The sequence below is a fragment of the Pelecanus crispus genome, chromosome 2, assembly GCF_030463565.1.
Source record: "Pelecanus crispus isolate bPelCri1 chromosome 2, bPelCri1.pri, whole genome shotgun sequence".
Taxonomy (NCBI): Eukaryota; Metazoa; Chordata; class Aves; order Pelecaniformes; family Pelecanidae; genus Pelecanus; species Pelecanus crispus.
Genome location: NC_134644.1, coordinates 40,612,903 through 40,639,174, shown reverse-complemented (window position 1 = coordinate 40,639,174; position 26,272 = coordinate 40,612,903). Strand labels below are relative to the sequence as shown.

Genomic DNA, 26,272 nt, shown 5'->3' with positions numbered 1-26,272 from the left:
AATTAGTTTTTCCAGAGTGTGTAGCTGTAAGAGCCCATAGCTAAATCTTAATTTTAGTTCTTCATTAGATGTTACTTTTTCTCTCACTCAAGGTATTTCTCGTGAGTATGGAACTAGTGAGTTGATAATCAATTTTTACATTAATGAAAAAGGTAAAGCTTAGAACCTACTGCAGAGCAAAAAATAACTTGAAAATTTTGCAGTGTTTTTGAAGAGTTGTTTTTGAATTTACTAAAAAGTGAATATTAGTGATAATTTGTTGGTTTAATACTGAATAAAGAAGTAGAATTCACATGTGGTTATAGAAAGTCAGGATAAATATATGTAGTACAGTAACCTTAGGCATCCCTTATAGCAAAACAATATGCCTGCTGAAAAAGGGGATTGAAGTGGGTTTAGATTACTTTGAATGCATCAATGATGAACATTTCTTACAGCACTCTTTGATAACTTCAATGTAGAAAATTAAGGTGGTGAATAATGTCCTCTTGACAACAGAATTGTAACTGAAAAGCAAGGAGATGTTTTCAGAGGAGGATGGAAAGACTCTGAACAGCACTACCTTTGCTGCAAAGGAAAGGAAGGAAGAGGGTAATAACTGATGCTAAAAGTCTTTGGAGGGTTAAAAAGCAAGCTGTCCCAGTAGCAAGTTTGTGGGATAACATGGAGCAGAATTTGGTGATTCAGTGATTACTTGTCATATGCACATCAATCAGTATCTTTAGTATTCATACCTCTCTGGAATTCTTTTAATACTTAAACTCCTGTATTAAAGTAGGAACTTTGTTTCTTAAGATTTATTTTATACTGCTGCAGCACTTGCATCCTAGTTACTGTGGAAAAGATTGTGAAGTTGTGAAACTTTATTTTTTTTTCTACTGAAACCTCATTTTTATTCCAGTGAAAGCATCCTTTTCCATATGTGTGCCTTAGTAACGTAAATATATGTCTGTACTTAGCTAAATGTGGGGAGGTATTTATCCTCAAGGATATTAACTGAAGTTAGCCAAGCAGCAGGAAGGTGAAAATCAGTCTTCTGGTAAGCAGTCACTCCGTGAATTAATACAAAAAATGTATGTTTTCAGTCCAGTCCCAAGTGGGCAGGTATCTCCATGCTGAACGACTTGTGGGTTGGCACTGTTTGCAGAGATTGGTGCTGGCATGGGCAGTGAGAGTAGACCGGTTTTCTTAAAAGGGTCGAGGCAATGTTTGGTAGAGAAGCATGGGAGAGTGTCTGTGGCTGCTGCTGGAAGAGCAGGCTTCTATGTTCTAGCACTTTCCCCCAATTTAGGAAAGAATGCAAAACTCTCTGTGATGTGAAATACGGAGTCCCCAAGGTCTCCTTCTGCCACCATCGCTGTCTGAAGAGTCCTGTGGATTTCAGACTCTTTGCATAACTAAAGGTTGCAGGCACTGCTGCTTACTGACCTCTGAAATGGAATTTTTTTCCTTATGAAATGTCATACTGTATACTTATGATGTGTAAGAATTACTGGGCCATTGCTGAAACAAGATATGTGATACACGTGCTAACACTTATTGCTATCTTAGTTCCTCACTCTACAATATCTTAAAGCACAAGTATACTCTTAGATATGTTCTGTTACAGTCCATGGAAATACTTATAGTATCTTTTTAGGCACATTAATATACAATATACATTTATATATTAAATAACATTTTAGACCTAAGCTAATCATATTGCATGGGAAAAAGAAAGAAGCTGCTGTATATATGAAAGAATAATCCTTTTTTTTTTTTTTTTAAATTAATGGTAGTAGTTGCCATTACAAAAAAAAAAAAAAAAGGTAGAAAGTAACACTTTGGGAACAGAAAAAGATCCTGAGGATTTTTAATCTTAAATGCCAAAAGAAAAAAAAAAAATCCCAAAACCTTGCTTTCATCTATAGAAATTGTTAAAATAAAGTAGGTTTTACTTTTTTGTCAAATTAAGCAGGGAAGGTTGTTTTCTGTTGGATGAATCCCCCAAATATTTAAAGTTCAGGAATGTGTATGGCACATCATCCATTTTTCTTGATGCTGCAGGTCTTTCTAGCAAATGTTTTTTCTGCTTCCAGGTTCTGTGTGATCAAATATTTACTATGGTATTTTTTTAAGGTTTGATGCATTGGTCAGTCCTATTTTGCTGTATTTATTAGTGACTTTGCAATAAGACGTAGGTGTGCGCTCACAGACTCCACAGATGATGTGAAGGTGTGTGGCATTGCAGAGCCTGGAAAGACTTCCAGCTCTCCCAGGGGTGAGGGAGAATGGGATGAGTTTATTACCCAGTAGTAGAAATGCAAAGGAATAGAGCATAGTTATGGGGGATGATTTGGAAACTCCTCAATTAGCTGTGTTGGATAAAAGTAAAGAGAAATGGGTTCTTTGGCTACTGGGAAGCTGATGGCAAACTGTGAATGTGATTCAGTTGTGACTGATGATTTTAGGTGTAGTAGGCATGTTATTTGCAGTAGAGACAGGGAAGCATCAATGTGATTTTAATAGGCTTTGTTAAGATCTCATTTCGAGCATATGATCACCTGTGTTCATGCAGAGGAATGAAAACAGGAGTGATGCAAATGAGGGTGGGTGGAGTGATGGAGCAGAGATCCTGTCTTGTAAGTGGCAGGAAATAACTTGAGTACATTTATGCTAGCAAAATGTGGGAAGGGGTTTGGTAACTATTCATAAAAATGATTTCACAAGGAAATGTGAAGGAGGGACAAAAATTATGAAGTTAAAGCACAATATAAGTATAAATAAATTTCTACAAGTAGATTCTAAATACATTAGGCCTGGAAATTTGACTGACTTTCTGACCATTTGGGAGATGGAGCTGTGGCATACACTTACAGGCACATCTTTCGAGACAGGGAACCTGAACTAGTTTTTCAGTCTCCACTTCAGGTTTATTAATTGTCAAGGTAAAGGCAGTCCCGGTCTGCGACTGAAGTTTTTCAGGTGCTCGTTGCTATCTGTTGGAGGTTGCAGGGAGGCTGAAACGCCGATCTTTGTGATGCTTCATGCAACGCATTTATACTGAATGGATCCCATGCCGCAAAGTGTCCGGGGTAGCCTGCAGGGTCCCCTCTTTGTCACTGGGAGTTTATTCTGCATCTCTCTTCCCATCCCCAAAGCATGAGTTTCTCCGTGTAGGCAGAGGCAGGATGTTGGGTGGGTTGTAATGAAAAACCTCAGGTGCCTAGCTGCTGTGTCTTTTTATCTTCTCATGCTTACTGGTGGTTGAAATGGTTTGCCTCAGTCCGACCAGCATTGTTGGAAGAGGAATGGGAGGGTTTGGATCATCTGAGTATTTTCACCAAGCAATTCTTCCATTCTTTCATACTCAGATGAGCCATAATGTGCAGGATATTGAGAAACATTTGATGTGTAATCCTTTAAAATGTTGTGGACTGGCAGCTTAGTAGAGAACTAGATCTGTCTAGTCCAGTTCTGTGGTCATGTGCCTCTTCTGGTTTGAAGTTGGCTTCTATAAAGTGCCATTATTTCTTGTGGCTTACCTGAAAAAATGAGGTGGAAGGAAATGAGGTAGTTTTCTAAAGGCTGGTACAGCAAACCTGCTTCCTCCATTGAATTGCAAGTATAGATATTAATTTGAATGTTACAAAGATCTGTGTAAAAGATAATACTATCTGCTCTCATAGTAACTGCATATGCAGAAATTGTTATTAAGTTGTCAACCCTTATATTAGCGAGTTATTTTGCATTTTCAGCCACTTTTTATAATGGAATATGTGTCTTCCAGAATATACTACTGAATGCGTGTGAAAGATGCAAAATACATGCATTAAACTGTCAATTTTCCAATAAAATAATAGCATGCCTGAGGGTTGATACGGTGGTATATACTTCAGTTACTATCTGAGCATTTATTTAATTATATAGTTTCATATATTTTGTAGGTAGCTTGTATTTAAAAACTAAAAATCACCGCAATGTACTATTGTGTTGCATGAAAATGGAAATAGAAAAACTAATATGAATGGTGTTTATGCATTTTCCCTTTTTCCTTTCCCTGCCTTTTTGTATCAGGAGCTGCTGAAATGGGTTGTGGATTGAACAAACTAGAGAAGCATGATGAAAAACGACCTGGTAATATCTACTCAACTTTGAAGAGGCCCCAGGTAGAAACCAAGATAGATGTTTGCTATGAATATCGATTCCTGGACTTCACAACACTAAATGATAGTAAGTACATGGTATTTTTCTTTAGATTTTTTTTTTTCATTCAAGTTAACATCTTAGTTGCTCCGTAATGTGTTTTGAGTAGTGTGTGTAATAGTTAAGTTTTTAAAATGTCTTTAAGTTTCTTTAAGTAAATGCCTTCTCTTTGGTCATAATGCTAACATGCAGAGATCATACTGAGAATTTTCTGTAAATTTTTAACCTTAGAGCTAGTTGTAGGTTCTCAGATTTTTGCTTTTTACACACCACCTCACCCCCCCACCCCCCCCCTTTTTTGGCTTACTCTAATATGGACTTGTGTTTCCTTAATTTGCATTTTATCCAGGTTTCATATGGTAAACCAATTCAGGTCTGCCAGGTTATATACTTTACTGTTCTTTTTTCTTCCTGCCCTTCTGCTCCCTGTGCTCCCTCAGGGGTATTTTGAGAGGTTAAAGTTAGTGTTTTCAGTTTTGCTAACTTACCTTAAATAACTCTTATGTGGTTACAGATACTTATAGGTGCACCCATCCACGTGGAAACAGGATAGTGGGAGACACTGAAGATCTAAAACATCAAAGGGGTTGAAGGTCCAGTCTCATGCAATTTTTACCTTCCCCCCGTTATCTGAAATAGTTTTGCTTTAATTCACATGACAATCCACAGCTATTCCATTTCTTTCCTTCCTGATTGACATCAAGCATCTCTGCCAGTATTGCTCACACTATCGCCTGTGCCCTCTTTCACTTCAAAATTAGCCTGTTCTACAAGCAATTACTCCTCACACCATTTGGAAATCTGAAGCTTGAGCAGAAGGCTGGGACCTGCTTCTTGCTATATATAAAACAACACAGTATCAAAATCTGTTATAGCTAGCTGGCAGGATGCCAGGTAGAGCCTCTGTGCTTTTGCCCTGCAGTGTGCTGCTACTTCTCTTGTTTTGCAAGTCAGGTCAAAGAAAAAGCCAAAGCTGTATGTCTCTCGCTGTGTGAGACAAAGAGCTGCTGGTGTGTTGCTTCATGTGACGTCTCTAGTGCAATTCAGTATGTTCAACCCAGAGTAATGTGAATTTGTTGTTTTTTAAAACTTGCTGCAAGTGAACTCAGAAAAAAGTGGAGGTTTGGAATAGGTGGCTGGACAGGAGGGCACTTCTGTAGGCAATGTGGGAGCTGAGAAGTTTTGTCTTTGCAGACTTTTCTTAGTGCTTATCTCCCATACTCATGGATTCTTATGTTTTTTGTTACACTGATTGGGATGCACTGCAGTTGAGAGCACAAAACAAATGGGAGAAGAATTATTTTCATGTTTCTGTATTGCAGTTGTTCCTATGTTTATGTGTTTTTATTTCAAAGTGTTGTGGTTTGACCCCAGTCAGCAACTAAGCACCACACGTCCGCTCGCTCACCCTCCCTGCCCTGGTGGTATGTGGGAGAGAATCGGAAAGAAAAAGTAAAACCCCTGGGTTGAGATAAAAGCAGTTTAATAGGACAGCAGAGGAAGAGAAAATAATAACAGTAAAAGAATATACAAAACAAGTGATGCACAATGCGGTTGCTTACCACCCACTGACCAATGATGCCCAGTCAGTCCCCAAGCAGCGATTGCTGCCCCCCGGCCCACTCCCCTCAGTTTATATACTGAGCATGACGTCATATGGTATGGAATAGCCCTTTGGTCAGTTTGGATCAACTGTCCTGGCTGTGCCCGCTCCCAGCTTCTTGTGCACCTGGCAGAGCATGGGAAGCTGAAAAAGTCCTTGATTAGTGTAAGCACTACTTAACACTGATGTTTTAGTTGTTGCTATCAACCTTATTCTCAAACTAAATCCAAAACACAGCACTGTGCTGGCTACTAGGAAGAAAATTAACTCTATCCCAGCCAAAACCATGACAGTATCCACCCCTTGTTCTATACCATCTACGTCATGCCCAGGTCCTACGCTTTCCAGTACAATCCAATTAATCACCACCACTTTCCCTGTCTTGATATATACACACAGATATCATTCCCGTTATCTATGGGCTATCCCTCTAAAATGTCCATTGAGTTCATTTAGTCCACGACTTTGGGTTCCATCTGTCACAACAGTCTTTCAGGCCAGGAGAGATGGTGTGCAGTGTTGGATTGTTGCATGCTGAAGCCAGTTCTGGTTCCGACACTGCTGTACCTTGCTTGGTTTCATCAAAGTTCGTTCTTCACTAATCTGGGTGATTCTTACTGTAATACCATTGATGTGGCATATAGCAACCATAAAAGAGATGACATACAGTATTATGTAGCAATTAACATCATACAATTCAGTTCATTCGCTGTTTTCACCTAAAATCAAATCCCCTTGAGGTACACATCGGACTTCCCCATCCTTTCGCATTACCCACCAAGTACACCCAGGCCCTTGAGCAAAAGCAATCCCACCAACAGGTTTGCCTTTGTCTGATGGGGGAGTAACCCAGACTGTCTTCCCCAGCATATTTTTTACATGCACTACAGGGACTTTTATCTCCTTCTATAGTATGTAAATGTTTTGATTGGGCAGAGCTAGCTCAATTGGCAGATCCCCTAGTGTTGAGTAACCAGGTGGCTTTTGCTAAATGTGTATCCCAATGTTTGAATGTCCCACCACCCATTGCTCTCAGTGTAGTCTTTAACAGTCCATTGTATTGTTTGATTTTCCCAGAGGCTGGTGCATGATAGTGGATGTGATATACCCACTCAATGCCGTGCTCTTTGGCCCAGGTGTCTATGAGGTTGTTTTGAAATGAGTCCCGTTGTCTGACTATTCTTTCTGGGGTGCCATGTTGCCACAGGACTTGCTTTTCAAGGCCCAGGATAGTGTTCTGGGTGGTGGCATGGGGCACAGGATATGTTTCCAACCATCTGGTGCTTGCTTCCACCATGGTGAGCACATAGCGCTTGTCTTGGCAGGTTTGTAGGAGTGTGATATAACCAGTCTGCCAGGCCTCTCCATATTTATATTTCATCCGCTGTCCTCCATACCAGAGAGGCTTTAACCACTTGGCTTGCTTGATTGCAGCACATGTTTCATATTCATGGATAACTTGTGCAATAGTGTCCACGGTTAAGTCTACCCCTCGATCATGAGCCCATCTATATATGTTGCATCTCTTCCTTGATGGCCTGAGGTGTCATGGGCCCACTGAGCTATAATTCACCCTTATAATGTCAGTTCTGATCCACCCAAGCCACTTCAATCTCAGTAGCCTGATCCACCTGCTGGTTGTTTTGATGTTCTTCAGTGGCCCGACTCTTGGGTACATGAACATCTATGTGACGTACTTTTACAACCAGGTTCTCTACCCAGGCAGCGATATCTTGCCACAGTGCAGCAGCCCAGATGAGTTTGCCTCTGTGCTGCCAGTTGTTCTGCTTCCCTTGCTGCAACCACCCCCACAGGGCATTTGCCACCATCCATGAGTCAGTATAGAGGTAAAGTACTGGCTGCTTCTCTCATTCTGCAATATCTAAAACCAGCTGGATGGCTCTCACCTCTGCAAACTGACTCGATTCCCTTTCTGCAACTTGTCGTATAGGACTCCATACAGCAGCTTTCCACGTCCAATGCTTTCCCACAATATGACAGGACCCATCAGTGAACAGGGCATATTGCTTTTCATTTTCTGACAGTTTATTGTACAGTGGGGCTTCCTCCTCTGGTGATACTCCAAAATCTTTGCTTTCTGGCCAGTCCATGATCACTTCCAAGATTCCTGGGTGACTAGGGTTTCCTGTTCGAGCCCATTGTGTGATTAGTGCAACCCACTTACTCCATGTAGCATCAGGTGCGTGGAGTGTAGAGCGGACCCTCCGTTTGAACATCCAACCCAGCACCGGCAATCAGGGTGCCAGCAGGAGCTGTGCTTCGGTACCAACCACTTCTGAAGCAGCTTGAACTGCTTCATATGCTGCCAATATCTCTTTTTCAGTTGGAGTATAGCAGGCCTTGGATCCTCTGTATACCTGACTCCAAAACCCTAGGGGGTGACCTTGAGTCTCCCCTGGTGCTTTCTGCCAGAGGCTCCAGGTAGGGCCATTCTCCCCGGCCGAGGTGTAGAGCACATTTTTTACATCCTGCCCTGCCTGGACTGGCCCAAGGGCTACTGCATGAGCTATGTCCCATTTAATTTGTTCAAAGACTTGTTGTTGCTCAGGGCCCCATTTGAAATCGTTCTTCTTCCGGGTCACTTGATAGAGAGGGCTTATGATCAGACTGTAATTTGGAATATGCATTCTCCAAAAAACCACAACACCTAAGAAAGCTTGTGTTTCCACCCCTGGGGCAGTCAGTTCCAAGTGTAGTGAACACCCCTCCAAGCGAAAGCAAACTGTGGCCTGCACTCTGCTGCCAAGGGGGTTGAGAAAAACGCATTAGCGGTATCAGTTGTGGCATACCACTTGGCTGCCTTTGACTACAGTTTGTATGGAAGTTCTAGCATGTCTGGCACAGCAGCACTCAGTGGCAGCATGACTTTGTTCAAGGCCACAATAGTCTACTGTTAGCCTCCACTCTCCGTTTGACTTTTGCACTGGCCATATGGGACTGTTAAAGGGTGAACAAGTTGCTGATCACTCCCTGGCTCTCCAGTTGATGAATCAGGTTATGGATGGGAATCAGGGAGTCTCGGTTGGTGCGATATTGGCACCAGTGCACCGCTGTGGTGGTGATAGGCACCTGTTGTTCTTTGACACTCAGCAACCCCACAACAGAAGGTTTCTCCGAGGGACTGGGCAAGGTGGACAACTGTTTCCTCTGTCTCTAAGGCAGCTAATACCAAAACCCCACCTATACCCTTTTGGGTCCTTGAAATACCCTCTCCTGAGGTAGTCTATGCCAAGGATGCATGGAGCCTCTGGGCCAGTCACAATGGGCTGCTTCTGCTATTTCTTCCTGGTTAGGCTCACTTCAGCCTCCAATACAGTTAGCTGTTGGGATCCCCCTGTCACTCAGAAATACAGATGGGTTCTGCCCCTGTATAGCTTGATGGCATTAGGGTACACTGTGCACCGGTGTCCACTAGAGCCTTTTGCTCCTGTGGGTCTGATGTGCCAGGCCATCAAATCCACACAGTCCAGTAAACGTGGTTGTCCCTTTCTTCCACATGGCTGGCAGCAGGGCCCCTCTAATACTGGTCATAGTACTCATTACTCACTTCTTGTACATATGAGTCAGGAGTCCCTTCATTAAGATCAGAAGTAAGATCAGCCCTTCTGCTTTGTCTGGGGAACTGCCCACTGCAAACTGGAGCAGCGGTTTTCCTGGAAGGACCCCCGCTGTGTGATTGTTTTTCCTTGCACTTCACGTACCCATGCCTCTAGGGTCGAAGTAGGTTTTCCATCCCACTTCCTCATGTCCTGTCCATGGTTACACAGGTAAAACCACAGGGTGCCCCATGATGTGTACCCACTATATCCTCTCTCTTGAGCAGAAGTACACTGACTTCTAATAGCTGAGATATTGGTCTGTATAGGTGGAGAGTAGGACGTGTTCTCTTTGAGGTGCTGGACCTCCTGGGACAGTTTCTCTACAGCCAAGACAAGGGAGGAAGAGGTATTTTCTTCATATTCCCGGAGTCGGCTAGCCACTTCATCCACCGTTGCTGCCTCTTCATCTTTCCAGGTCAGTATTGCCAACGAGTTGGCATACAATGCTGGTGCACTCCGTACCAACTTCTGCCACGTGGGTCGTGTGCACTGGACTTCATCTGGATCTTTGGATAACTGCTTGTTGTTCAGGTCACCATAAATCACCTCCAGCATGGCTAATTCCCTCAGATACTGGATACCTCTCTCTGTGGTGGTCCATTTGCCTGGGTGATACATAATATCTTCCTTGAAGGGATCTTTTTCCTTCATGCCTGACAGTAGTTGCCTCCAGAGGCTAAGGACTTGTGCTCCTTTTCCAATCGCTTTGTCAATACCCCCTCCCCTGGAAGGGGATCCCACTTGTTTGGCTTCCTTACCCTCTAATTCCAGGCTACTGGCCCCGTTATCCCAGTATTGGAGCAGCCAGGTGACAATGTGCTTGCCTGGACGATGACTGAAATCTTTTTGCATATCTCGCAGCTCACTCAAGGATAAGGATCGGGTGGTTTCCATCTCATTTACAAGTTCTTCCTCCTTCTCTCCTTGTCATGACCCTGTTTTTTCATCATCCCTTTCTAAACGAGCTGACTTTCGCTTCCAAGATTTCTTCTTGTGTATGGGGGCGACTGATACCAACACAGGTTGGTTCTCTGGTTCAGCTGCAGTGCCTTTCACCGGGGTTTGGGTAGCCACAGTGTCTGGTGTGGGGGTTGGAGTAACCGTAATGCCTGTCATGGGGGTTTGAGTAGCCTCAGTGCCTGTTGCTGGGGTTTGAGTAGCCACAGTGCCTGTCATGGGGGTTGGAGTAACCACAGTGTCTGTCGTTGGGGTTTGAGTAGCCACAGTGCTTGTTGCGGCGGTTGGAGTAACTGCAATATTCTTAAATAGTTGTTTAACCCTAAGCAAGACCTGACACACATTCAGGAGACATAGCAAGATGAACATACTGGCTTGAACAGCCCAAGGATATTTGAAATCCTCAAGAGCTATTGGAATTAGGCTGGAGAAGAAGGGGAAGATGGAGGAAGGTGTCTCCCCCACAGGCTGGCTCTCCGAGGAGAAAATGTAAAAAGTGTAATTATTAATAATTTCTGATAGATGGTTCCTGAAGTACAGAGGTGATGGCAGTGTTAAGTATAAATACAAGATTGGCCTCATGACCAATAATTTTATCGTACCATAAGCCAGCGGTACACAGTACAGCAAAGAGATAAACTTAAGCCACCTCCCAGAGGTAATAAACAGCACATAAATACTGACAAACAGTAAATCAGCTGTTACATAACACAATTCTGAGAACAAATGCAAAAACTCTGAGAGCAAGTACATCAACATTGTGACCAACGATTACTAAACTAATGTAATAAGTGCTTATAACAAATTTGTTTTAACACACTCTGGTCAGATCTGTTGTTATCTCGACCCTTCGAGCCCCATGTTGGGCGCCAAAAAGGATTGTGGTTTAAACCCAGTCAGCAATTAAGCACTGCACAGCCACTTGCTCACCCTCCCCTCCCCGGTGGGATGGGGGAGAGAATCAGAAAGAAAAAGTAAAACCCCTGGTTTGAGATAAAGGCAGTTTAATAGGACAGCAGAGGAGGGGAAAATAATAATAACAACAATGATAAAACAATATACAAACAAGTGATGCACAATGCAATTGCTCACCACCCACTGACTGATGCCTAGCCAGTCCCCGAGCAGCTATCGCTGCCCCCCGGCCAACTCCCCCCAGTTTATATACTGAACATGACACCATATGGTATGGAATAGCCCTTTGGGCAGTTTGGATCAACTGTCCTGGCTGTGCCCCCTCCCAGCTTCTTGTGCACCTGGCAGAGCATGGAAAGCTGAAAAGGTCCTTGACTAGTGTAAGCACTACTTAGCAACAACTAAAACATCAGTGTGTTATCAGCCTTATTCTCAAACTAAATCCAAAACACAGCACTGTGCTGGCTACTAGGAAGAAAATTAACTCTATCCCAGCCAAAACCAGGACAAAAGTGAACTGTTTATGTCCTTTGATAGTTTGACAACTTTTAATAAGATGTACTGCACATTGTGTCATTAGTGAAAATGAATTACTATTGAGGACACACTTCCATGGGCTTTTCTGGGATGCTCATCGCTGTTCTGTCTGATTGCCTCATAAGCTTTAGTGTGTGCATTCTTGTGATACGTCATGAAGTCTCATTTGTCACTGTATGGAGGAAGAATCAGTACATGCGATAGCAATGTGACTTGCCGCAGGCACAGAGGATGTCTGGCACAGGGCAAAAAATTAAACCCAGCCTTTCCAAGTCTGATTAAATGGATAGGTTTGTTGTAGGGCATACTTGTACATTTTTCTTACTCATCATAGATTGTTTTATTATGATTTTAGGAGGCATGGTTTTAAAGAGAGTGTGAGTAGAAGTACTTCTACCAAATTCTTTGGCTTGTCAAAGAGTGTAAGCTGTCCAGCTCCCATTCAGTTCTGCTTTGGCATGTTGTATCCCCATCGCTCCAGGCTCTGAAGATGCCAATGGATAGGCAGATGAGGAGGGGATGGAGCTCTTGCTCCTGCTCTTTTTCCTTAGTATCACTCACGACTGTGCGCTCTCAGGATTGGCAGGGCAACAGCTTGTGGTTATGCAGCTCCCTCCCTATTCACGTCATTGGCTGTATGAAGGCGTATGTCCCACTACGTAGTGTTAATGACGTTCCAAGTTTTTCTCAATGGTGACAGCATCACCAGTGCAGTTATATTTATTTACAGAAATTATCTCTCTAGATAACCAGAGTTGATGATGAGCGTTTCACCTGTGCCTGTGTGGATTCAGAGGCTTCTAAATTTTTCATTTGAAATGCTCACAGCTGTGTAAAAAGGACATTTGGATTGTGAAGTCTGTCTTCTGTGAATCTACTTTAGCCCTTTCAGTGTGTATATATATCCTGACATCATTTTTTCCACAGGTTTTCTGCTTCATTAGGTTTTTAGAATAAGCCATGCTAAATTTTGAGTGGCTGCAGAGTATTTTATTGTATCCTTATTCTAAGCCTTATTTAAAACACTAGTGAGTCTGGCTCTGAAGGCAGGTACTCATTTTTCTCTGGGGTTTTTCTATAACGTTTACTGCTCTGAACTATCTCTCACAAGCGTTTAATCTTAATGGTGAGAAGGATGCGATTATCTCCATGTTGTAAGCGGGAACTAATACAGACATTACTGCCAGAAGTTTTCCAAGTCCTTAGCATTTCTTCACGTGGTAGATGTAAATGTGGATGCAGGTCACATTTGCTGTTAGGAACTGCATTTATCCTCCAATCTGATAGCCAGCTAGTCAGAGATCACTTTCAGAATGTGTTGTATGTTTTAACTGTAGTTTCACAGGCCGCTAGGTGGACTTAAGTTTTCTGCAGCTATATGTGGGGAGATACTGCTCCCCTCTCTCGCCTCCTGTCAGCTCTGTGAATTGATTTAACTCAGATCTGGCAGAAGGCTATGCAGTCTTTTTGTTTGGTGATTCTCTGCCAGATCAGTGTCTTGTGGAAGGGTCTGAAGAATGCTGGAGCTGGTAGAAGTGGTGGGAGTATGCAGTCAGGAAAAGAAAAGGGACCTTCTTGAAATCAGCTCAGACTGTTGTGAACTCATTCCCTTAGCATCACTCTGTTGAAAACAGGGATAAAATACTGTCCTGCTGGTCATTTCTCTGCTGTGTTAGCCAGAAAGTTAACTGTTCTTGCTTGCTGTCTTTGGTTACTGTTTACGTTCTGACATACGCAGCTGAAGGAATGTAAGGAAATATGCTCCTTTATTATACATTATTCATTTCCGAACTTGAGCCTTGCTCTGCACTGATGCAGGTGTCCAATAGAAAATAGTGTTTGACCATTTATTTAAGTACTGTAAAAATAATGCATAGATGCAAAAGACGGAATTAAGGTTGCAAGCGTAACCTCATTCTCACGTTTCCCAGTATTACAGAATGGACATACTTGGAAGTAAAGCATCTAGAGAAAGAGTTCCCAAACTTTCAAGGAAAGCAGGCTACGAACAACCCATCCGTTTCCATCGTGTGCTACAATACTGATAATCTGCATAGTTCAGAATTAAAATGGTTAGATTTGCTACTGTCCTTTACTTCTTGAGCAAGTGCAATAATTGATAGTCGCAAAGGGTTATCATCTAGCGTAGATTGGCACTTGAGGAATAAGGAGCACTTTTCTAAGGCATTTCAAAACCTTGAGGTGGTTATGCTCATTTTGAGTTGTTGGCTTTATGTCTGCTATTAGCGTTTACCTTTCTTGTTTTTGTGAAGGTGGCCTCTTCCAAGAAATCACGGTCTGTCTTCAGTGTTGTCCCTTGACAATGTCATCCTCTGCTCTATTCTTTAGTCATCTGTACTGTCCAAAGCTTGTGGGCTGCTGCTTTCCCTCAGGTAAAATCACACCAGATTTCACCCAAATTAAATTGATAAAATCATCACATATTTTTATTTGTTAAGATGACATTAATGGGTTTGTAAATTGGATGGCTCATTGCCGGGTCAGCAAAATGCCAGAGGAGGTGCAGAGGAAGAGCAGGATCTTTCCCCTGTTGGCAGCAGTGAGCTGTTAGGTTGCCCCAGCTGCAACATGTAGCTTCATTCCTGATGTGCTCATCCAGCTCCTGAACTCTACCCGCCTTGCTGTCAGCTCATTCCTTCACTGAGTCAGTCTCACTTGCCACTGTACGGTCCAGTCCTGCGTCGTCTCCATCTTCAGCCAGTTTCTTCTGACAGGTTTCTGCCCTCAGTCATTTCTTCTGCTGTTTCCCCTGAGTCGTTCTGTCTCAGAGTCCTGACACTCCCAGTGGTGGCGTGCAACGGGTGCAGGTAATGCCTCGCAGGGGGTGCACGCTTTTTTAACAACTTAGTCCCAGTAGCTGTATCTGCAGTTTGAATGTTCCAGTAGCTCTCCGCTGGCTAATCCTTGCTTCAGAGTTGCTCAACTGGCTGCGTCTCACTGACTTTGAAACAATACTAATGCTAAGTGGCAATGATTGAATTTTGTAACATTAAAAAATCTGACGACAGTAAAAGGCGGTAGCATTAGATTAATGTTGCAGCAAACCTTTTGCTACAAAGTCAGAAGAGACAAATTAGGGTCTATCTGTATATACTTCAGGCATTTACTGGGAAAAAACACAAAAAGGCTATATCACACCTCCCCTCCTGCCCCCCCCCCCAAAGTAAATTGTTTATTTTGCATCCCTCTCTGTATAAATAAAAGGAGCTGAATAATAGTCGTCTTGTACCTCTCATCTCCAAGTTTTATTGGAAATAAAAGGTAAATGGTTAGTGAACCCGAGGAGGACATGTGCTGACAAATGGAATAGCTTTAATTTAAAGCAACCATGTTTTCAACAATGACTCTATGGGGCAAGCTGATTTGTTTTGTTTTGGTATTTCATTTGAAAGAGAAATATTCCGATAATCTGCATTCCTTTCCTGCTCTTATCTGATCTACTTATTTTGGAAAACTTTACTTGCAATGACAGGTCGTACAGAAACTGAGCTCTCCTTCATCATTTATTTCTTTTTTCCCCACCTCTTTTCAATTATGATGACCTTCTGAGAGAAACCAGGAATCTGATAGTTGTTTATGTCTTCCCTCCTCCTCAGAATAGTGTAGAGTTTTTTGGTATTGTGTTGGTGTGGTTTTTTTTTTTTTTTACTGACCTGATTGGATTTTTTTTTTTTCTTTGCGTTACATTCCTATTGTAATTCATTGGCCTGATGAGTTACGACAGGTTTTGGCCTTGAATAAAGTTGGCATGAAACATATGCTAGCCATGTGATGAGAATGAAATGGGGGTATAAATTTTTTTAAATGGGGAAAGGCTATACTCTGAACAAGCCATTTGTGCTATAAAACCACTAAAATACAGATGTTTTGACTGACAGAATGAAAAATAGCAATACTTCTCATGTCCCAGAGAAGTTCTTAAGTTGTAATGTGAGTGCAAGGTCGTATGGTTTTTATCCTTATTGTCAAGAATTTGTGTCTTTAGTAAAAAAAAAATCAAAATTAAGAAAATTATTTAAAAAGTAAGTTTATTAGTTATGTTTCAACATTTCCACTATTTTTTGCTTAAGTGTTGTACATGTTGTTGTCTAAGGACGTGTATTTTACCAGGACAATACTCCTGGTATAACACATTTACTAGACACGTAAAACCTTCTGGTTTGAGGCATTTTTTATGTGTGTATATATTTATATGTATGCATATATATATATGGAATTTGAAAGTGTATCTATCTTTCACGTTCTGACAAGCTTCTGGATACTATACAATAATGTTTTGGAACAAGTTATACTGCTCAAAAAAACGTTTTTTACAGTCTTACTACAACTGCTATGGCTGGGCTTTTAATTTTTTTTTTTTTAAATTGCTTTTTTTTTCCTAGTAAAGACACAAATAATGTGTTAGTGAACCTTTATAAAAGACATTATTATATTACAGTCAATAGTTAAAGGAACATTTCAGTATGGACATATTCTTAATTTGGTATTAACTTTCAGTTGTGTGTAGGCTTAAATTAACAAAAACCCCTCAGTTTTCCCCTCAGAGGGGAGAAAGAAGTCGTCTAATTGGAACTTGGAAGTGTCATGCACTGGAAAGTGTGCGAGTTGAGGATAGAGAAGGCATTTTTCCTATGGAATATGTATGCATTTTTAATCAGGAAATTCTGTTTGCTACAGAACATATTTGTTTTTGACTTCAGTGCATACCGTCTCTTCCTATTGGTAATTTTTATATTACATTAAGCAGTTATTTGTGCCTGGCTTCTGCTTTCTGTTTCTCTTCACCCTTCACTTAAAAAAAAAAAAAAATCGAAACCAAACAAAAAAGCCCCAATTCTCCAAGCACGTGGCTGTACGTCTGAAAAAGGAACAAACCTCACAACCCTGCATTTGCAGGTGTTATTATTTGATTTAAGACTAGTAAAAGCAATTGTTTCCCCATTGGTGAAGTTATTTAATTTCCTGTTTCCATTTCTGTAAGCAAAAGAACATAAATGAAATTAGCATTTGAGTTTTGTATTTCCAGTTAGCCAGGTCTGTTACCACCATTTTGTCCTCAGGAGTGATGAAATAAAATTAACAAGGCAAAATATTGTTAGGTTATTAATGTGATGTGATAGCTTGAACCAGACTGTGTATAGATTGTGTACAACACAGAAAAAACATCAATATGTAACAGGTTCACAGTAGTTAGATGATGAGCAGAAGAGGCCAATGGATTACTTCTGCATAGCCCAGGTTCTGCTAATGCTTCCCCTTTGTGTAAGCTTTGTTCATGTGCATATCCTATTCAACATAGTTTGATTATATGTACTTGAAAATATGCACATGGTAAAAAGAATCAGCATAAGGGGTTTGCTGGATCTGGGCTTCAGTCCTCTCCATTAATGCAGACATGAAGAAATGAAATTTTTTGGCTTCTCTGGGTATTTTGTTTCAAGTGAATTACAGTCTGTAGTAATATGTAACCCTCCAGGACTTGCCACTGTAAGTCACAGCAAAATGAAATGTTCATGCTGTAGCAGTTTATAAAACTTACTTGTATGTCTTGGGAAACTTGCAATTTGACATAAAAGGAGCATTCCATATGTTAGTAGTTTAATAAATGCAATAAATTACATCATAAACGTAATTGCTTTAAAGAATAGTTAGGAATACTTAGAACTTCTTTACCGTGGTTGGCTTTTTAACAACGATGCGTAACTTGAGTAAAATCTGTTAGACATATTCTAGTTTCTACATACAAGCTTTGCTTTTCATAATTATTTTGTATAGATCCTTGTTATGGTAGACTGTATGCACGCATTCTCTCTTCTGTATGTATAAGCATATCTGTTATCTGTACATCAATAATACATGTGTAATACCTACGCACATGTATGTATTGTATATGCATTTATATTATTGAGAGGGGTAATTCATGAAGGCATAAGCATTCAATCTTTCACATTTTGCTTTATGGCTGCGCTGTACAACAGAAAGTAGGAAGTCGTATCATGACTGTGACAGAACTGGGAATTGGTCCTGGGCAGTCTGGTGCTCTAGCAGCTAGATCATGGCCTTCAAAACACCCTTCTCACTGAATCTGAAGCATGAAGCTGGTCTACATTATGAATTAAATTTCCTAGCCCATATCATAACAGCTATATATCTGCAAGAAAGCTGTACCTTTCCCATGCTTTCAAATGGGGAAAAAAAAAATTGCTGGTATTGCCTGTCTCCTCAAGATCCAACTGAACGGTGGCACTGCTATTTTGTGTTAGAATAATACATTATAGGCTAGATGGAAGCTTAGATACAATACGGTATGTATATTGGAAGTCTCAAATAGGCTAAAGAGCACGTGTATGATGTATTTTGGAACAGTATTTTCAACTTATAATTGGAAACACAGTTTTCTTTTAGATGCTTTTATGGAATCTCACCCCAAATACATCTAGCAATGTAATAGCCACTTTTTCTACATGGATTATGCATATGTAGTTGGGCAATGGGTGTGTGCAAATGAAAAATGGACTAGGGAGGGAAGGAACATCTGCAGGATGTTTTCTATTTGTGCATGTTCCACATTGGGAAAAAATACGGGTGCTGCAGTAGTCATGTTGGTGCTAACTTTCCTACTCTGTACCTATTCTTAGACTGAAGATCGGGTAACTATAATACTCCAATCTTACCATGCAGTCGTTGATTGTATCTACAATGTTAGCCAAAGCTGCTTCTTGATGTAGTTACTGAATTCTTACAAGAGATGCATACCGTACAACACACATATATGAAAGTTGTGATTCACTCCCATCATGGAAAAATAGTTACAAATCTGTCTAAAAAGATCTCTGAACTTCCAAGAAACTTTTTCTTTCTATCAGCAACTCAAGAATTGCACATGATCTTTCTGAGTGACCCTGGGGGGTTTTTTTGCCTCTGGCTTTGCACATTTTTCCAGTCTTCATGTGGTTTTCATCCTCCTGATGCTGTTCTTGAACAAGGAGCCAGACTTGGCAGTCTGTAAGGCTGGTAGACAGGCATTTCTGATGGAATGGTGAAATTCTTCAAGCCACAAAGGCCTAATCCTGTTTTCTCAGAAACAAAACTTCCCCTGTGTTTAACTGGAACAGGAGATCACTGAATAATAAATGCCTCATGGTTTTATTGTGGGAAAGAACGGATTAGGAGTCATCTCTGTAGTAATCTGCTTAGTCTTTTTATGACTGGTTACTACAAATTCCTTGACATCAGCCGGATAAAAGCTGATATACAAAATCTATGCAATATTTTAGTTTTAATGGAGTTCTTAATCATTTAATTTGTAAGTACGTGGTGGTTTTTGGCTAAAATCTCATATAGATGAAAGGTTTAGAATTGGTTAATCCTGAGTGGAGGATACCCCCTTTTAGAGAAAGGAATTATTGGTGTCAGCTGCTCTTTACTGTGAGAAGCCACTTCTCTTAATCATACTGAAAAGAAAACACTGAGTAGATATACCTTGATTGTGTGGGATTTTTTCTGTTTGCATTTATTTTTCTAGTCTTCCTATATGAAGAATAAAGAGTCTCTATTGTGCTGGAAATAGTGTGGACATTTAGCTATTTCACATAACCTGTAACGGTGTCTTTGTGGGTCAGACCCAAGGGTCCACAGAGCTCAGCACTGGCTGGTATCAGGGTGTGCGTATCTTAAGCCAGTAGTGTGGTGCAAGAGGAGTAGACAGCTGGGTGGGAGCAGTTGCTTCTAGGGAGTTTATACTGCATTAAATGCATTTTGATTTGGACAAGAGTTACTGTCCTCCTGTACACTGACATTCTACTACATGTGGCTCAGAGCAACCTGAAGGAAAGATATCTGACAAATGTTTGCTTTCTGGCTTGCATGCCCTTCTGGGAGCCACTTTAGGAGGTGCCATTTTGTCCCAGTGTCTGTCTCGTGCAGATGACTATAGATTTGCCTCTGATAGTGAAGCTTGTAGAGATTTTACGTGCAGAAACAAGTCTAATTTCTGTTCCTACTTCTGTTGCTGGTTTGTTTTCTCTTCCTGCTTTTTCAAACGTGTTACTGTTGCACCTACTGCCTGACAACTTCTCTTGATGTTTTTGCCACTGGCCAAACAACGATGGAGTTGAGGATGGAATGGTGAGCATCCTCCTCTAGCTGTGGCAGCTACTGTGTGAGCACACCCCAGGTGAGCTGACTCCCTCCTGCTTCCTCCCTACTTTTGTCTGAGGAGGAAGACATGGACTGTGCTTTACTTTCTTGAGTTTTCACTCTTCTGTGTGCTCTGCCGTAGATCACTGGAGGGTACTATGGGTGCGGCACACAAGGTTGGACTGGTAGGGCTAATGGTTGCCTCTGCACTGAGGACAGCGTGGTGGGTTGGAATTGTTACAAGCTTCTGCCATGACTTTGCCATCACTGGATGAAATTTTGGGAGTCCAAACCTGCTCTCACAAGTGTGGCTGTTGCCCTACGGAGTCCCACGATTGCAGTACCTATTGGTCAGTGGCTAACCAGTTTGGGGAGGGATGGCAAAATTTGCAGTGGCCAAAGTCATGATCAAGGTCTGGAATGCCATCCTCCAAATGCTGTTCCAAACACTGCCCTTGCAGAGAGGCACAGCAGAGCTGAGTGTGTAGAAGTGAGGAGATTCACTCTTCTCCTGGTGGCATTTGACCTTTTAGGTGGGCATAGTTACTTTGCCTCTACCCTGACTCTCAGTGCCCATTTTGACTTTTTCTTCCTGTTGGTAGATGCCTTTGGTTGCTGGCTCAAAGGCCCTCAGGAAACCTGACAGACTTAGGACTGAGTTGTTTGCTAAGGAAAAGCATAGCTGAAAAATAGCAGCAGCACACCATGCAGGAAAAGGGAAGGTTGAGGGTGAATCTTGTGCCCTGCTCTTCTGAGAAGTGACAAAGGAGGGAGAACTGACAAAGGGAAGAAGGTTGAGGGTGAATCTTGTGCCCTGCTCTTCTGAGAAGTGACAAAGGAGGGAGAACTGACAAAGGGAAGAGTGATAAAGTCTGTCTTTCTGCTCCCCTGGCTTGGAGAGGAGAGACTTTTAAGGACAAGGAAGGGGGGCAGTACAGGCTGATTAAGTCCTGCAGTATGGAGATACAGCTCTCCCCTATTCTTAACAAGGAAACATGCATCTCTCCCTGGGAAGCATCTGTTCCTTCCCTGCTTTCCTTTTAGCTTGCAGAAGAAGTGGCCTGCCAGTCCTGTTCTTAGGCTTTTGGCTGAAGCACCCTGTTCGGAGCAGGACCATGCCCTGTCAGCTGCTTGATAGGCTGTCAACACTCAGCTGACATGTCAGCTCATATGAAGCTCCAAAGGGTCTTCATAGCCAGAATCCTTCAATCCTAGAAACTGCCTCCACAGTCTTTCCCACAAAAAAATGCAGCTATCAAGATGTCTGTCAGCCTTGTGATGAGCTGTAATATCCCTAGCCCAGGCTCCCTGCCATAGCTTTCCTGCTGTTGCACCCCAGAAAATGTGGGTGCTTTAAGCTTCTCGGCTGAAAAAGTGGAGTGGAGGGCACAGCTGCAGCTGAACAGCAATGGATCGGCAAAAGAGTTCAAGGAACACCTTTACCAGCTTTATTCTTAGAGAAGACCAGCATAGCCCAAAAGTTGTAAGAAAGTGAAAAGCAAAGGAGGGAAAGTGGAATCTGGACCTTCTGGGGCAGGGACAAAGGTATGGAAAAAGAGTGATGGGATGCTGATGCGGCCTACACCAGAAACATTCCCCAGTGGACCGGCACGTCCAGAGGATTAACTGGAGCAAAAACTAAACTGCAGAGCCCAGCTTGGGCATCTGGCACTGCACCTACAGTCATGGGGAGAACATGAGAGGTATGCACCCTGCTGAAATGGGGAGAAAAAGCAAGTCTATATCCAACATCCTTTCAGTGAATACCCCCCACTTCCAATACAGTGTGACTCATCCATGCTGTGGGCTCTCTGCAGAGGATCACATACACAGCTGAGAGGAGTTCCAGGAGCAGGACCACGTTGCTGCTGCTGCTCCCCTAAGGGGATATGTGACCAGGTGGCTTCTCATGAAGGCAGAAGCGAAGGGCACTGCCCTGATGGCCTTTGCCAGGTATTGCTGTGTCTGCCAGAGAGGTAGAAAGACCCTGGCCTGGACCTGTGCTGTTGTAGGTCATGGGCATGAAGACCCCAAACATTGTGCGTAGTGCTATTGTTGTGATGTTGGCCCCTGTGTTTGGACAGGGAAGGGGCTTCACAGCAGCATCTCTCTGTGTCTGGAAGCCTAAGAGGGTTGTGTTAGTGTGATACCTCATATGCTCTGCTCACTTTGTTGCCAGGATAGATGTGGGCGCTTATGCACTGTGGGAAGAGGAGACAAGGTCTTCAGAAAGGAGGGGCATCAAGAGAAAGTTGGGCAGATAAAACAGGGAAAGAATATCAAGGGACAAGAGGAGCTGAACACTCAAACTGAAAAACCTTGAGGGTGATGGGTGACAGTTAAAATGGAGGGACAGATATCATTTGACTTGTTAAGTAGGAAGAGAAGACATGGCATTGCATGAGTTTTCAGTGTTTTGGGAGCCTTCCATTGATTTCTCATTTTCTTTGCCCAGTTCTGTAAATAGGTAGAATTGTTGCTTTAGCAACAAGCATAATTGTAACTGTAATTTAAATTAAGGTTATGAATATTATACTCAGCAAAATAATGTAGTTTGCAAACCTTAATGATTGTGTCTCAAGTGTCATCTGTTCTTCAGGTTAGTCTTATGGCATTTGCATCAGTTTTGTGTGCAAATGCCTGACCTGCATTTTCTTTACCTTGACTTTGTATAGATCCTATGTCCATGATAGTGCATTATCTACATGAGACCTTTGTTTCTGCTTTGTTTTTCAGTGCCTGTATGTGCACAAGTGATAGGTAGCCTAATAATCTGTCTGTGCAAGATGTAAATGTACTGCCAAGCAAAGTCTCAAATTGAGCCTGGTATAATGCGCCTTTTTGCATTAGGTCTCAGTTTAATGCTGCATTCCAGGTGCTTCTGACACTTGCTTGCTGGTTCATGGCCAGTCTGCAGCAATTTCAGAACTCTTCAATGTAATTTCTAGGTGAAATACTGTTTGAACATTACTGTCTTACAGCCATAACATATTACAAAGCTGATAATGATTGATCCAGGCCTCCAGATTGTGGCCCTCTCTTTAAGTGATGAGGCAGTCTGGAAAAATGTTCATGGCTCATGTGGAGGACAAGAGCTGACTAGCATTTGCTGAGCACTGTCTTGCTTCCAGTTCCCAAGCTAGCTCCTTTGGCACTCTTACAGGTATCTTGGCAAAACCCTGGCACGTGTTGTATATTTTTGCCCTGTCTCTTAAACACTAAACACAAATCTCAGTGACTTGGTTTCATCTTATTGCAGTCATACAAATATGTGATATCCTGGATGTAAGTGGAGTCCAGGTGACATAATTACTGCATGAAATTGCAACTCGCTTTCTGTGATATAACTTGCACACCCAGCAGACTCTTGGTTTGTGTGCAGTCATGCTTTTGCAAATGATTTAATACTTGTGACACACTGTGCTATATGATAAACTTAGGATCAGCAGCAGTGTGAGGGGGTTTCCCAGATAGGAGGTGACATATGAGAAATTTCAGTGGAGTCCAATGCTTACTCAGCTGCTGTAGCTAACTGGTATGGCTCTTTCTGGTAAATGGTAACCCATGCATTGTGATAAGGTCTTGTACAGGAACTGCAAGTTTAAGGCTTTCTGGCCAATTGGTTTTTGCAAACCCTGCTGCTTTCATATAAATGGAGCTCTGTTTAGTTGAAATTGTAAAGAACTCTCAGCCTCCTTCCTTTCCTTCTCCCCGCAAATAATCATCCTCTCAACTTGAGATTTGCGCTGATTAGCTACAGATTCGTCTTGAAAGAAACAGTCCTTTCAAGGGGAAGAGAATCTCATTAAGACTTTGCTGTGAGGTGCAGCTCTTGATCAACACAAGAAAGACAAGCCTGACAGTCATCAGGTGAGTTAAGAACTGCAAAATATTACCTGTCTCTGTTAAACAGTCATCAGTTGAAAGAGTTCATCTCAGTGTGATAATACAGAGGCTTTTGCGTACTATGTGGCACATAAAAAATTAAAGACATCAAGAATGTGAGAAGTCCTGAAGATGCCATGTGTTTCCAAATGAATTGATAAAAGGCCTTAAATCTGAAAGAGAATGAGGTATGAGGTTTACAAATAAATAGATGGAATTTTGAGAAAGTTAGAGATAAGCCAAGACATGGTTACTGGTGAAATATAAATAAACTGCAGCCTACTGCTGTAGTTCCTTGGTTGCTAAGCCCTCTATTGGTGTTCTTTTATTTGTACAATTGTTTCCTGAATTTCTTAATAACAACTGATACCAGAATTGACAAATAGTGCTAAATTACATGGGTTAATTCACTAGTAATTATTGTACAGATTATTAGTAAGCAAAAAAAAAAAAGCATCTACTTTTATCTCAAATCACAAAACAAAAGAATGAAAAGAGAGTGACAGAATAAACGGTCTTTTGTTAAGTTATTGTCTCATAAAGTTTGGAACTGTGTCAGAATCGCTTTTTTGTTTTGGTTTGGTTTTGTTGTTTATTTACTAAGGAATGCTCAGCTCAGATGCAGCATCTGTCTTTCTCTGCAGTCCTCCTTCCACCCGATTTTTCCAGCTGGGTTGAATGCCTTGATGAAGCCTTTCAAATGATCAAATAGATAAAATTGTACATATTCTGTGGGATTATTTTCATTGTTCTTCACCACATGTTCACTGAATAAAATACTTTACAATTGTAAGACTTTGTTGTCAAGCTGCACTCTTGCACTACTTGTCAGCTTTGTTGTTTGTTTAGTTTTTTTATTATAGTAAATTTGGGGGAAAAATTGGTCAGCTCATCAACAGATACTTCCAGGGAACCCTTCCAGAATCGTTGGTGGAAACTCAGACTATTTTATCAGTTGTATTTCATTATTAGCCAGTAGCAGGTCTGGCACTTCTTGACCTAAAAGGATTTAGAAATGATTCTCTGTTTTGCAGAATACGCTTGGGAACAGAGAAAAGTGAAAGTGTCTTGAATGTGGGCTGTCATATGATTAGAAGTTAGAGCCACATGAGGCTGCTTGTGACCTCTCTTTGGGTTGCATTATTAGGAACAGTGAGAAAACAGTATTAGCCAAGGCATAAAGGCACTGTGCTTTGCACGTTTTCATGGGTTTGTTCCTGAGGTATTGCCTGTGCTAGCAGTGGCTGACAAGAATAATAGTGAACAGTTCTGCTGTTGTATGCTGGCTGTGAATATGCATCATCATACACCACTGTGCCACCTATAAAGTTTATTTTATATTCCTTGTAAAGGGAACTAAGAATTTGACCTGTTTATTTGCTTCTGTATTTTATTATTTAATCAGCAAGAATGTGCATTTATGAAACTAAATTTTTGATGTCACTAACCCAAAAGGGATCCTATCCAGGGGGTAGGGAAAGGCTTAGATCTTAAGATTGTCTGCATAATGCTTTTTAATTACCACCTTCATACCATGAAAGAATTCTGTCCTTGTTGGACAGGACATCTGTTACATCTTTATTGCATATACTTACTGCTTTGGGATTATATTATAATAACTTCATTAACTCATTCTTTGGCAGCTTTGAAGGTGAGGTGTCCCTGCTTCTTGCCTTTTAATTTCCAATAAATGTTTTAGATGCATCACTTTTTCTGACAGAACTACACTGAGAAATAAAGGTAAAATGATGCCTTCTCATAAACATTTGGAGAAATACTCTGCTATTCTTTGCAAACAGAATTGCAACAACAGCCATTTTATTGCAAAATAATAAAAAAAAATTATAATTTGACTTTGGTCGTTCCATTCTAATGATGCTTGAATTTGTGGCCATTTTCCCATGACCCATATTAAACAATAGATTTGCATGCTATCAGTATTACTGTGTGGGAATTCTTTGCTTGAAAACAGAAACTGGCCACATTTTTCTGAAACGAGGGCGTAGGAGTTCAAATTCTGGAGAGTGACAGGAAAATTTGCTCTGAGCAAAAAAAGCAGGATTTTCTGCCAAGAAAAACTTTTTTCTTTAGTAAATCCATCACCCATGCTCTAGCAGACTTGCTTAAAAAAACAAAACAGTACTTTTGGGAAGTGCTTTGTTAACTTTTAACAGCCTTTTCCACTACTCTTTGGCTTTCTATCAAGCGTTCTTGCCAAGTTGAAGTGATGTGGTGTGTTTGGCAGCGACATACTTCTTTTAGGTGCCAGTGGTGAACTATTGCTTGCTAGTCGTTTTCACTATTCTGTGAAAGCCTTATCGCTGTTAAATACACTGTTAGAGGTGTTACAGAAGGCAGTATCCCATAGTGCCTTTTGCAGGATTTTCTTTTCAGGTCCTTATTTTTGAAG

At 41.5% G+C, this 26,272-nt stretch overlaps 1 protein-coding gene across 1 annotated transcript in view; it reads left to right on the top strand.

Moving 5' to 3' along the window:
* RFTN1 (raftlin, lipid raft linker 1) overlaps positions 1 to 26,272 on the top strand; it is a 103,345-nt gene that overhangs the window by 6,296 nt on the left and 70,777 nt on the right. The window contains exon 2 of the mRNA XM_075706037.1: positions 4,057 to 4,212. Coding sequence (XP_075562152.1) covers positions 4,068 to 4,212 — 145 coding nt within the window. The 5' untranslated portion in view covers positions 4,057 to 4,067. The remainder of the gene's footprint in view (positions 1 to 4,056; positions 4,213 to 26,272) is intronic.